This window comes from Mus pahari, chromosome 8 (assembly GCF_900095145.1).
Source record: "Mus pahari chromosome 8, PAHARI_EIJ_v1.1, whole genome shotgun sequence".
Taxonomy (NCBI): Eukaryota; Metazoa; Chordata; class Mammalia; order Rodentia; family Muridae; genus Mus; species Mus pahari.
Window position 1 is genome coordinate 58695347 of NC_034597.1, and position 13255 is coordinate 58708601.

The 13255-nt window shown below is 44.3% G+C and overlaps 2 protein-coding genes across 2 annotated transcripts in view; one reads left to right on the forward strand and one right to left on the reverse strand.

Annotated features, from left to right (window-relative positions):
• The first annotated feature begins 1568 nt into the window (after positions 1 to 1568).
• On the forward strand, positions 1569 to 5382 carry Gnrh1 (gonadotropin releasing hormone 1). Its single transcript, XM_021204111.2, has 3 exons — positions 1569 to 2236; positions 3767 to 3862; positions 5204 to 5382. Exons 1-3 carry the CDS (start codon positions 1913 to 1915, stop codon positions 5243 to 5245), a joined length of 462 nt encoding a protein of 153 aa, XP_021059770.2. The 5' UTR covers positions 1569 to 1912; the 3' UTR covers positions 5246 to 5382.
• A 2484-nt stretch (positions 5383 to 7866) lies between these two features.
• The window catches only part of Dock5 (dedicator of cytokinesis 5), a 182496-nt gene continuing 177107 nt past the window's right edge, over positions 7867 to 13255 (reverse strand). Inside the window, exons 51-52 of the mRNA XM_021204056.2 lie at positions 12913 to 13013; positions 7867 to 12282 (exon numbers count right to left, since the gene is read on the reverse strand). Of these exons, the coding sequence (XP_021059715.1) occupies positions 12178 to 12282; positions 12913 to 13013 (206 nt within the window). The 3' untranslated portion in view covers positions 7867 to 12177. The remainder of the gene's footprint in view (positions 12283 to 12912; positions 13014 to 13255) is intronic.

Here is a 13255-nt window from a genome sequence, read left to right on the forward strand (position 1 = left end):
GTTTCATTCTGAAATAGAGGCAGCATCTGCTAAACCTGGTTTTTTTTTTTTTAAAAAAAAAAAAGTCCTTTATTCATTCAGAGACTCATTAAAAGCCACATATATACATATATATATATGTACATATATATATATGGGTTTTATATACATATATATATAAATATATATTATATATATATTTTATGCACACATATATATGTATATGTATATATTGAATGGTGACTAGATACAAAGAGCTATTAACAGGCATATATGGCTAAGAAACAACTTTCATGGATTATAGACAGGGTAAAGATAACAAAATTTTCAGAGGCAGGCAGAGCTCTGAGTTCAAAACCAGCCTGGTCCACATAGTTCCAGGACAGCCAAGACTAAACAGAGAAACTCAGTCTTGAAAAACAAAAACATGGCTCAGTGCTCTTCCAGAGGTCTTGAGTTCAATTCCCAGCAACCACATGGTGGCTCACAACCATCTGTGGTGTGATCTGATGCCCTCTTCTGGTGTGTCTGAAGACAGCTACAGTGTACTCATCATGTATATAAAAAAATAATTAAATCAATACAATCTTTAAAAGGGGAAAAGAAAAAAAATGTATTATGTCTGTGTGTGTGTCTGTGTGAATGTGCCATAGCACATGCACGAAGGTCAGAGGACGACTTGAGAGAATCAATTCTCTTATTCCACCTTGTGGGACCCTGGGATAGAATTCAGGCTGTCAGGATTGGGAGCATCCTCTAACCACTGAGCCATGTCACCAGCCCAAAATCATGGAACAACACTATGATCATCTGATTTAAATGTCCTCCTCTTACAGAGACCCAAATGATCAGCTCTCGGGTACTCTGTCTCAGCTTTCTGTATTTATCAGCTAACTTCCCTGTGAGTTTTTGAGTGTGTCTTTAACTTCACCAAACCTAGGTCATCGATTATCCTTGAACTCTGCATTGGGCTGCTAGCTTCCTCAGGGGAATTCAACACGGCTGGGTTTTAATCCCTTAGAATGGTGGGTTCAGCTATGAAAGTTTTAGCTAAGATTTTAATGACCAGGTTTAAGAAAAATGCAACCGATAAACCAGCAGGGGTTGCAATTACATTCACCATTAAAAGGCTTTTTGTGAGGGTTTAAAACTTACTATTAGGACTATGGTCTGTGCTGCACTGTGCTCACCAGCAGGGAAGACATCAGTGTCCCAGAAAAAAAAATCCTATAAAACGGAGGCTAGGCAGACAGAAACATCGAAGTACTCAACCTACCAACGGAAGCTTGATATCCCTTTGGCTTTCACATCCAAACAGGTACAGTTCTTTGTTGTTCTAGCTTTGTTGTTAATGTTGCTTGTTACTGTATGTCTAAAGGATATTTTGCACTCATGGCTCAAGTCATCACACGTGTTGTGATGGTATCCAAGGAAGCCTTGCCCTTTACTGACTGCCCTTATCACCCACCAGCCTTCGGGGAGAGCCAATCTTTGAGGAAGCCAGCAGTGTTGGACCTTGATGTTTAGCTTCATTCCCATCAGATGAAATGAACTTGGAGGCACGCTTTATCACCTAACTATACACTTAGTTGGCAAGGGGGCATCTGAGCTAAGTGTCCTCACCTAGATCAGTATTTAGTTCTCCCTCTTAAAGCTGCTCTGACCAGCTGTAATGCTTTAAAGACTAGATGAAAGACAGAAAAATGACAGCAGTGCCACAGCATGGCAAAGTCAAGCAGCCTTTTATTAGCCAGAGGTACTTCCTTTTCAGAGCAGATGGCCCAGCTCTAACCTTGTGAACCACAGAGTTAAGAACTAATCTATAAAGGGCGATGCATGGGCAAAGTTTCAATTTGGTAAGGGATGAATTACGGGTTGCAGGGAACCCAAATTAACAAAAATTGGACTACCTTACCACAAAGAAGTACTGCATATGCCAGAATCAACTACAGGTGTCTGTCCCATGTCTATGAAGCTCAAGACAAGTAGATGCCCCTGTGTTTTCTTGTCTCTGAACAAGCTGTGTTACTACCTCTGCCGTTTCTATGGAGCCAGTGGTTCAGGAGCTGGCCTCCTTGCTAAGCATTCTTCACTCTGTATCTTGATGTCCCTTAGAATGGACATGATCCTCAAACTGATGGCCGGTGTTCTACTGCTGACTGTGTGTTTGGAAGGCTGCTCCAGCCAGCACTGGTCCTATGGGTTGCGCCCCGGAGGAAAGAGAAACACTGAACACTTGGGTGATTCTTTCCAAGAGGTAAGTTTCCCAGCACTGACTTGACTCGCTTCAAACTGCATGAAGTGCAAACTCCACAGAGTGCAAGCCTCAGTGGTCCTACTCCGAGCTTACTCTAAATATTGACTTGAGTGAGATAAGACTTCACAGAGTGGGAGGCAGATTCCTCCTTGCACTTTGGACAGAGACTAAGGGAGCAAACAGCAGGACAGATGTGAAGAGGGTGGGACTCCACGTGTGTCACAAGGCACCGTGCTCTCAAATACCTGTGCTATTGATGCTCTTGTGTAATTTGCCAGGAAGTATTGGTATTAAGGACATAAGTGCCATTATTTCTTGTCACATTTAGGCAAAGAACATGGAGAATGTTCAAATCCACGAATTATCAAATGTAAGGTTGTGAAGTGGAAAACATACTAGACGTAATTTCCTGAAGACCTCACTCTATAGATTCTTTGGGAAGATAGTGTCATGGGACTAGGACGTAGTGAAAACCAGAAATCAATCCAACCTCGCCGGGAGTGGGGCTCACACCTGTAGCCACAGTCCTTTGGAGGCTAAAAAGGAAGATTACTGTCCCAGTTTGTTTTCTGTTGTGATAAAAAGTAATTTAGGGGGAAATGGCGTATATGGCTTACAGTCCCAGGGATTCATCATTGCAGGGAAGTGAAGGTTGGAAATCAGAACAGCTAGTTAGATTCATAGTCAAGAACAGAGAAAGAATAAATGTACGCATGCCTAGTACTATAATGGTGCTGCCCATAATCGGCTCTATCTTCCTTCCCATATCATAAACATGCAAGATAATACCTCTAGACAGGCTCACCGGCCAACCTGATCTAGACAGAATCTCTTCCCAGGTGATTCTACATTGGGTCAAGTTGACTATTAAAAGCAACCATCACAGCCAGGCGTGATGGCCTTTAATCCCAGCACTCAGGAGGCAGAGTCGGGTGGATTTCTGAGTTTGAAGCCAGCCTGGTCTACAAAGTGAGTTCCAGGACAGCGAGGGCTTCACAGAGAAACCCTGTCTCAAAAAACCAAAAAAAGAAAAGAAAAGAAAAAAAGAAAAGAAAAGAAAAAAAGCAACCATCACAACTACCTCCTGTCAGTTTGAGATGCAAACACACTACTCTAAGCTAGTTCAAGATTACACCAGGATACACAGAGAGTCTCAGAGCAATCTGGGGTACACAGTGAAACCCTGATTGAGATAAAACTGAGAGAACGGCAGCAACAAAACCAATGCAGCAAAGAGAAACCCAGTCCTGTCAGGACTGGAAAGCTCTGGTACCGTTTGTGTACAGTCTGTTCATGAGGCTCAGAGCACTTCACTCCTGAGAGAACACCATCTTACTGTCCCATCACCTCCTAAACTCCAGCTCATTCTTTAGAAGTGCATCCTTAAAATCCCCAGACCCTACAGCTCTCCAAGCCTCCCATTTAGTCTCCCAAATCCCCAGGCCTCATTCTCCACAGACAAATCTTGGTGCAAATGCAAAACTGTTTTGTTTTACCTTCATGTCTGAGGGTCTCATTCTTTTTCTCCAGATGGGCAAGGAGGTAGATCAAATGGCAGAACCCCAGCACTTCGAATGTACTGTCCACTGGCCCCGTTCACCGCTCAGGGATCTGCGAGGAGCTCTGGTGAGTTACAGTGGTCACCACATAGAGCTAGAGACTGAAAGGACTTTGGATGCAGTGATCTACCAGTTCCTCAGACACCTGACTCACTCCTGAGGCAGGGCCCTAGCTATCTCATGGCATGTCCACTGTGCTTAAAGAACACTCACGTGTGGAAACTATTTTCTTTCTTAAATTGATTCAAATATGTCTATATAACCTTTATATACTCGCTGCAGAGTCAGCCTTTGCAGTGACTGGCAGATTTCTTCCTACTGTAATCCTCCAGTTCTTAAAGGATACTCAACCCCTAACTACTCACCTCTGAGCTGATTCCTACCCTGCCCTTGCTGCAGTCGTAGACCCTGGGAAGGACAGAAAGCAAGGACAAGGCTCTAGGTCATCCCCCACTTGGATTATAGTTAAGTTGTAAACTCAGAAAGTTTATAACTCAGAGCCACAGGTTTGACTTCCAGTTTTGTTAGTCCTAAATGCTCACCAGGACATTTGTTGGTCTGATATAACATTCCTTCTCAGCCTCTCCCCCCTCTCCTCTTTGTTGCTGGGTATTGATCCGAGATAAAAACATACACTGGCAAGCACCATTCCCACTGCATTATATCCTTAGCCCTCCTCCTTTTTTTTTTTTTTTTTTTTGAAGCGCCTTTTTAATTGTGAGACAGAATCTCACTAAGTTTCTCAGGCTGGCTTCAGACTTACTGTGCAGCCCAAGTTGAACTTGAATTTGTGGTTTCTTCTTTCAGCCTCCAGAGAAGCTACAATTACAGGGGTGTGTTCCCTAACTCTGGCTGCAATACAGGTTGTTGATGAGAACACAAGTATGAAACAGGGGAAAGTGAATCCAGAATTGAGGGCCAGTGTTCTTTGAGCTCCGGTCCTATTGATTCATGGCAGTCAGAAAGCATGAGGCCACCTGCTGGCTACTCCAAGGAATAGGGAAATCCTTAGTAAATCATACAGGAAAATAAGGGTGATTTTTAAGAAATTTTCCCCTGGTGACTTCAGTTTCCACACCCAATGGATAGAGGTGAAGGTGGGCAAACATCTTTATTCCCTTTCTAGTTCAAATTTTGCTTATAGGCCAGTCAAAATAACCAGCACCAAAAATCCCCAGGCATGGCACCCCAAAGCTGATTTGACTCAGTCCTTTCTCACAAGGTCATCCTTTATGCTGCTAATGTGGATTTTATGTCAACAGCTCCACAAGATGCTGACTGGTGTGTTTTCTAGCACAATGATGACAAATGCACCCATCCATTAGATCTGGATTTTAGAAAACATCAGAAACAATGAAATTCTTCAGCTAGTCCATTCAACATCCATAAGCATGTTATGTATTTTCAGGAAAGTCTGATTGAAGAGGAAGCCAGGCAGAAGAAGATGTAGATGCACTGGCCCAGACGGATCCACAACACCCGAGTATAACATTGACCCTGAGACTTGTGACAGCTCTGTAATTGTGTACGCTTGAGCGTTTTTATACCCAGCAGCATAGCTTTCATAATAAAGTAGTTTGTTGTGGATCAAGTCCCACAAACGTGATGTGCCTCTGACTCTGAGCTCTGGGTGCAGCTCTTTAAATGAGGACATGGGATAGATGGGAAAGAAAACACAATACCATAAATGACTTTTTGACCAAGAGACCCAGTTCATGGCTCACACACACATTTCTGCATTCACGCAGAGTGTTCACATACTGCTTGAGGCCAGAGAAAGCTAGTTCACCTGGCTTCTGTAGGATCATAACTGCATCTTTGACCTTCTCTAAAAGACATACACCGATGGCCATGGCTTCCTGCTGTGGGGAAGGAACTCTCCTCCTGCTTTTCAAAGTCAGCTAGAACCCAAGTGAAGCAGAGGAGAGGCAGAACCTTTTGAGCTCCTGGCTGTGCCGTCTGGCTCCGCCCTGTATAGTCTTGACAGGCATGAGGTTCAGAACTGTTTGAGTGTTCTGTTGCTATAGCAAAATCCCTGAGGTTAGGTACTTGATTAGGAAAGTTGGTTTCCTTTGGTTCATAGTTTGAGAGGCTGAACAAACAGTCCATGGGTGGGACTGGGTCATATCTGTTATTTTGTATCATAATCTGGCAGACGATATTATATCATAAAACCACAATATCACAATAGTATAGGATGGTCACAGGAGATGCAAATACTGGGCAGTCTCACTTTATAACCACCACAAATCAATTACTATGTGAATAGCTGGTTATAAAGTGAAACAATTTCTTTCAGTCTAACAGGACCTAACTCACTCTTTCATGAGACACATTAGCCATTCTAAGGGTGCTTTCACCATGATCCAAAGACTTGACAACCTTGGGACCAGGCTTCCATAATTTGAATCTTTAGGACACATACCACATCCAAAGCACAGCAGGGACCATGGCTTATAACTGTTTTTCTTCCCGAGAACTTTTGTATTTCCTTTAAGAGACAGAAGTATAGATTGTCCATTGGATACAGGACCTGGTGTTCCCATGTCTTCTCAACCACATTTTATCCTCCCCAAGGACAAAGTCAGACTTCATGCCCAATCTACATACACAAATCTTTAAGCAAGATGGGAAATAACCGTGACTGTCTATGCGTTGAAGTAAGAAAACCTCAAGGCTCAAGGCTTAGGAGAAGCACTCAGTTCTGCTGGATCTGTGATTACCACTCCCTACACTGGACAAGGAAGAGTCAATGAAGCCAGATACTTGAGACATGGAAGGGTTTCGAGGTAGAAACCAAATCAGGTAATTAGGCTTCATAATCAACTTGGTTCTACTGTGGCCAGGTCACAAGGTCCTAGACATGACAACACACTTCTCACATTTCCTCACAACTTTCAGATAGCCATGGGAGCTGTGGAAAAACTCAGATTTCAGCAATGCCCACTCAAGATTCTAAATTTGTGTTTTCTTTTTAAACAAAAACTGATTGGCAAGTGGAAGCCTACCACCTTTTATGAATATTTCAGTTTTTTTTTTATCGTCTCATGTTGCTCAAACTGGCCTTGAACTTGCTATTAACAAATGTATTCTTTTGTTTTGTTTTTCGAGACAGGGTTTCTCTGTATAGCCCTGGCTGTCTTGGAACTCACTCTGTAAACCAGCTGGCCTCGAACTCAGAAACCCGCCTGCCTCTGCCTCCCAAGTGCTGGGATTAAAAAGCAACAGACCTTATTTTATACATTTTATTTGGAGCATTTGGTTTTTGCTATCAAACACCATCTCTGGGGAAACTTCTTTGGAGCCAGCAATGGATTCTCTGAATGGGAAAAAAATGTGTTCATATAGCTGCTGCTAGTGCTACGGACTTGAAATGACACATGGTATTTGTAAGCTTATTGGTTCTACTTAATGGACAAATGGCCTAAAAGACCAAGGAAAAAATGGAGAATCCTAAAAGCATTATCCTTATTAATGTCAAACCTTTCTCCCCATCTGAACACTTTAACTTTCACTGTAACTTGAATTACACACACACATACACACTGTGTATAAGTGTAAGAACACTCAGATGCTGACAGCAGATAAAAGCAGAATTTCTCAGTTGGAATGCACCAAACCTATACATTCATGCCTTGGGGAAATATCACCCGTATATTTAATAAACACATAGGGCAATGGTTCTCAACCTTCCTATTTCTGTGACCCTTTAATATAGTTCCACATGTTGTGGAACCATAAAATTATTTTGTTGCTACTTCCTAACTGTAATTTTGCTGTTTTGAATCGTAATGTAAAAATATGATATGCAACCTCTGTGGGGGTTGTGACCCAGATTTAAGAACCACTGACATAGGGTAATCCTTAGACACACAGATAATAGTACATTATTAGTTTTTAAAATTATTAGATTAAGTGGGCCAGCTCAGATACTCTTATTTTATCCATCCATTTTCGTGTGCCTACTTAGCCGTAAAGAATGCACAAAGAACCTGCATACGTGAAATTAATTCCCGTAAGAAAACTTTCAGCTCAGACAGCGATGGCTTAGATGGGCAGAACAAAAAGAAACGCAGATTGCAGATTTTATTAGTTCTGTGTAAGACAGACACCAGGATCCCACAGTAGACATCTCAACAGGTTCCTGTAATGAAATGAGCAGAGGGCTCTTGAGGGTGAAGTGTCTTGAAGGAGCTGTCAGTAGGGAAAAGCCATAAACTCCATGATCTCATTTTATTCATCTAAGAACAATAACCAGCTAAACACAAAATAAACTTTTAAAATACATTTCCATTTTTAATTTACAAAATAAATAACAGCAAATATGAACAAAACTCTTCAACACACATCTTCCTAACTGTCCATGTATGAAACTCAGTTAGTTATAAACTCACGGTGAAGGAATTTTGACAAGGTGAGCAACTGGCAAGAGGAAACTTAGATGAGCTCAGGCATGCCTGTGGGTGTCTGAAGAGTCAGGTAGAAGAAAGTACCTCAAAAGGAAAACCATTTCTTCTGCAGCTAACAACTGATGGCCTGACTCTGAACCCACCCAAAGAGATCCTTCATGTTTGCCAATTTTTATTCCTATAGCTGTACCAAGACTAGAACCCAGGACCTCATGTGAGCTAAGTGAGTGAGCTACAGCTTCAGCACTTCCAACTTAAAATTCTGAATAACATACTTATGGAGGAATAAAAATGTCCAAGAAAACAGTAGTCATCCACTGCCCCGAAGTACACAGGGGAAGTCTGATCCCTAGTGAGGAACTGAAGATCTGGGCTCAGCAGCCTAGGTTAGTGACTCTGAAGATAACTATCCAGAGGCCGCTGCGAGAATTAGGACAATTTGTACCAATACCTCAAAAAATAGATGCTAGACTCATTAACGTTCACAAATCTTTTGATCATTCTATCCAGGCAAGGGAGGCTCAAAGCACCAGTAAGGATGAGAAATGTGGATTCCAGTTCATACAGCACAAGCCTTTGGGCAGAAATCTCACTTGAGTTTCCTTAGGATAAAGAAGACCAGGGCAGAAAAGACCTGGCCACACCCATGCAGTCTCAAATACATAAGGAAGTGAACTGGTGGCATGGGATACCATCTCTGCCGTCGTGTGTTGATGGGAGGGTCTAATCCCCATTTTATTATACCTGAGAACTGTGAGGGACAGAGACACAAACTCGGAAGGACCTCCCAAGTAGGTTTTACAGAACAGTGCTATGGGCACTCAGGCACTTATGGGACTCATGTCTGTCTGAGAAAAGGTCACCTGTATGTCTCCTATTTGGTGATGTCTTTGTCTGCACTCCTGTGCTTTGTGTCCTCACTATATGTAATCTGCATTTGAGCTGCAAAATAAAAACCTGCCCCGCAATCTGGTAGCAACTGGAAGGGAAAGACTCAACTTGGAAAGCAGCGACAAGATGGCTATTGTCCCGTCTCAGCTCCCGTGACATGCCTTGTTTTACCCAGGGGATCTGCAATGTGGCTAACTGTATGATTTCTCTGGCTGGAGAGACGACTTCATTTCTAGAGTCAAGCAAGGGGTGGAGGTAGAGGGAGGAACCCGCCCACTGCCAGGCAGCCTGATTTCGGGCTGCTTTGCCTACACTCCTGCCTCTCTGATCCTGTAGCACACTAGTGTGAATTGTATAGCAGACTGTTTCTACTGAATGTGCCAAGGGGCTAGAACTGTGTCTGGCCCTCAGCAAGTGTACACTGAAGGAAATCTTTCTTTAAAAGAAAAAAAAATTCTCAAAGTAAGACAAGTTGTCATGGCAGAGAGGGAAAGAACGAAAAAAGAGAGACATGTAACAATATCACAAAGTCACAAGCCATCAATCAGTATTCATTCATAAAGATTGTGACAATCCCAGGACTGATTTCAGCGCCTTTCAATACCTCAGAGATCTTAGCAAGGGCAATAAAGTCTGGTTCTTCCTGTCCCCCTCTTCTTGTCCCATCTGTATTTAAGCGTCATTGCAGCCTTCAACTCTAGTACTGACAATGACTGTTCTTTTAATCAAATTAACTCCTTCATCCATAGCTTCTGGGCCAGGTAGTTTTTATGTCAACTTGATACAAGCTAATCATAACAATAGAAGCCTTAAGACACCTTCCCAAAGAGGTTAATCTCCCAGGGCCTTGTAAACCAGCACCTACATACTGCCATCACCCAGAGTCCTTTGTGTCGAGCAGCTGGAAGTTATCATTTTCATTACTATGGAAAGCGAATCACGGGAAGATGCCTGATAGGAAGGGGCTGGCTGGCACATCTAGGCAGGACAGGTCCAGCTCCCGCTCAGAGACCAGGGTGAGGACTCGCCCCTGCTACCGTTCACTGCAAGATCAGACAGAGGGTTTGTTTCTCTGCCCACCCAGGTTTTCAACGGCAGCCTGCAAAGCAAGGTGACCTCTTCCAATCCTTTTTCAGCCAGCCTGCTAGGGTCTTATCAAGTCTCAAGTCCCAAGTTCCACGGAAGCCCTCTAGCACCCTTTTGGTCCCTTCCCTCCTGCTTCACACCAGGGCCTGGCTCTTTGTACTTAAAATAATCTTCAACTCTTATTAACCCTTCCCTGCAAATGGTGCCCCGGGCTGCCATCTTTTTTTTTTTTTTTTTTTTAGGGAAGATGCATATCTGAATTCAGCCTCACATACCCTGAAGAAAAACCAAACCGTATCAGATCTTAGCCTAGTAGAGAAAAGAAAGTCACGGACTGCACACCCCATTCCAAACCTTAATCGCACCCCACAACCACACATGTGGGAGGGACTATCCCCCACTTTGAAAAGTGAGAAAACTAACGCTCAGAGATGATCAAGTGCGAAGTTAATAGTGACACCGGAGCTTTGAGACCATTTCAGAGCCCATGTGATTTCCACGGCTGCGTTGGGTGCTCCTTCATGAAAGTAAAGAGACTTGTGGCTTTCTGGGCTGTGTATACTAACTTCTCTAGTGTTGTGCCAGGCATGCCTCTGTGTTTTGCTCCTCTGATCGCTGTGATGAACCAGGGGCATCTCGCATCTCCCTTAGCCAAGGCGTGAAGAGGCGGGTATGCAAATGCTCGAATCCCCCTGCTCACTTGAACTTGGGAGAAAAGACTCAGGGCAAGGCCACTGGAGAGATTCGAGAATGCCCAGGGCATATACAAGTCATAGCCAGAAAACTTTCAGTTTTGCCAGTAACACCCAAGTCTACTGGAAGTATCTGGGACTTTTCAAATACCATCCTGGGGCTAGGCAGTCAAGACCTTGTTAGAGATGTTATCTTGGGGTATGTCATATGTGAGCCAGCTGGGCTTGTTAGTAAAAGCCAAAAGTAGTCCACTTTTTGTGTGAAGCCCCAATTTCTTTACCTGCAAAATGAGGTGAGTGTGTGTGTGTGTGTGTGTGTGTGTGTGTGTGTGTGTGTATTTAAAAACCCATCTAACTCAAAACATTGATAACATCTTGTCATTTATGTCGACATAATATTTGGACTTCCAAGTCACCCTAATTTTTCCTTCTGGAAGGAGTATGGGCATTAGTACCATTAGTAATCAATCAAATTCACTCTATGATCAAGAGGAATAAATAATCAAAGGGAATATTGCACTGTACTCTCCAGGGTAAAATCAAGTAGCAGGCAGGGACCACCTCGTCAATCTGACAGGGTCTGGAAGGTTCCTATGACCCCTTAGGGCCCAGGATTTGAGCTCCAAGGAAGATGAAAAAACAAATGCCAAAGAGCTTCAGTGGAATCCACGGCACAGAAAGTGACTGCTGCGTGGTGAGGGCCATTCGTCAGGAGAATGTCAGAATGTGAGCTTGTGGTATCTCAAGAGAGGCCATCCACACCTGAGAGTGGCCCACCTCCGCTATGCATGTGGGCTCTTTCCCTCAAAGCAGACAGTAGACTTTAGGGAGAGAGAACCATGCTGGCTCCTGGAGTGAACTTGGTATCTGGATCTTTCAGGTTATACATGTCAGGGATGCAGGCAGGAGAGAAGGAAGGAAGCCTTCAGCACAGCTGTCCAGAAGCTAACTGAGAAAGCCACACAGGCATCAGTGCCGGGGCTGTCCCCCCTCCACTGTCCCTGTATCACCACAGGCAGAGGCATCTGCAGGTCTAACAAGCCAGTGAGCCCAGCATGCCACCATGGGAAAGGGAGAGAATTGGTTTCTTCATGCAGACGGATGGCCAGTTCTGGAAGTTCCACGGGCTGAAGTGGATGGGACTCAGCATTTAGACGAACAGAACAGTTCTGAGTCGAAGAGCCGTCTCAATGCAGGAAGCAGCGCTGGCAGGGAGCCCTGCACCACAGGCCGCCCTTCCTGGGCGCCATTCTCAGGCAGCAGTGGTCCAAGGCACTCGGAGGTGCAGAGCCAGGGTGACTGCCTCACTGAGAGCCTGGCTCAGAAGAGAGGATGCCTGATTTCCGAGCCTTTGGAGGGGGTGGAGGTGGAGCTTTGGAGTCTCTCCGGACAGGCAGGGGGGGAGCAATCTGGGAAGAGGGCACATGGAGTTAGAATCAGTCCCTTTGTTACTTCTAAGTCACCCTCCCATTCCCTGCATCTGCATCATTGTTGAGTTTGATGTGCATTCATTTATACCATCTGTACAAGACAAAAAGGGGACGATACTTATTTGTCCTTCTTCCCTGGAGCTGAATGAAAACACACACACACACACACACACACACACACGCACACGCACACGCACACGCACACACACACACACACACACACACACACGGCTGCATCACCAATGTCTGGGTAGCTAGCATATACTTTTAAGGAGCACTTAGTAAATACTGAATGAAAGGAGAAATGAAGCCCATCTAAGTCTACTGCAGCGAAGTCAGGCTTCGGTGTGAGCTTGAACTCTCTCGTGCACCACCAGCGTGGGAAGCAGAGACCATGCTTCCTTCAGTCACGTGCCTATCTGAAGCAGGCCGCTGGCATTATTTCCCTTCCCATCTCCCGAAGCAGGCTTCCGGAGCAAAACCAGGCACTGGCTACATAGTGCCACGTGTGGGGGAAACCTTCCCCTCTTCACAGCATGGACAGGCCAGTGTTGTCTTCCCAGGAGTGGTGCTTGGTGGTCACACTGCCAGCAACCTGCCGTTTCCTACCTCAGCCGAGTTCCTCTGACTGCTCTCATACGGTTTGCTTTTGGGGGGAGGTGGAGGAGGGACAGAAGCCATCAGCCCATCCGTCTGCAAAGATGGGGAGCCTGGACATGATAACAAAAGCGACAGAGTGAGGATGTACTCAGATACCTCATAAAGATAATGCTTGCCACCAGGGCACCTCTACTAGCCTTATACACATTGCTGTGGCCATTTCTGAGGTGTCTATGAAAAGAATGGAGAAGATCTTGTACCCACATGACCACAAGTGTTCTTTAATTCCCCAGAAAGCTTCACATGGAATTCTGATGCGTAAACTCCAGTCTTTACTCTTAAGTGGAGGATG

What these genes read in the sequence shown, in the direction of transcription:
- Gnrh1 (XM_021204111.2), top strand. Translation starts at nt 1,913, where the DNA reads ATGCCAGAATCAACTACAGGTGTCTGTCCCATGTCTATGAAGCTCAAG. An exon ending in TGGGTGATTCTTTCCAAGAG is followed by an intron (nt 2,237 to 3,766) that starts GTAAGTTTCCCA and finishes CTTTTTCTCCAG; the next exon opens with ATGGGCAAGGAGGTAGATCA. An exon ending in GGGATCTGCGAGGAGCTCTG is followed by an intron (nt 3,863 to 5,203) that starts GTGAGTTACAGT and finishes ATGTATTTTCAG; the next exon opens with GAAAGTCTGATTGAAGAGGA.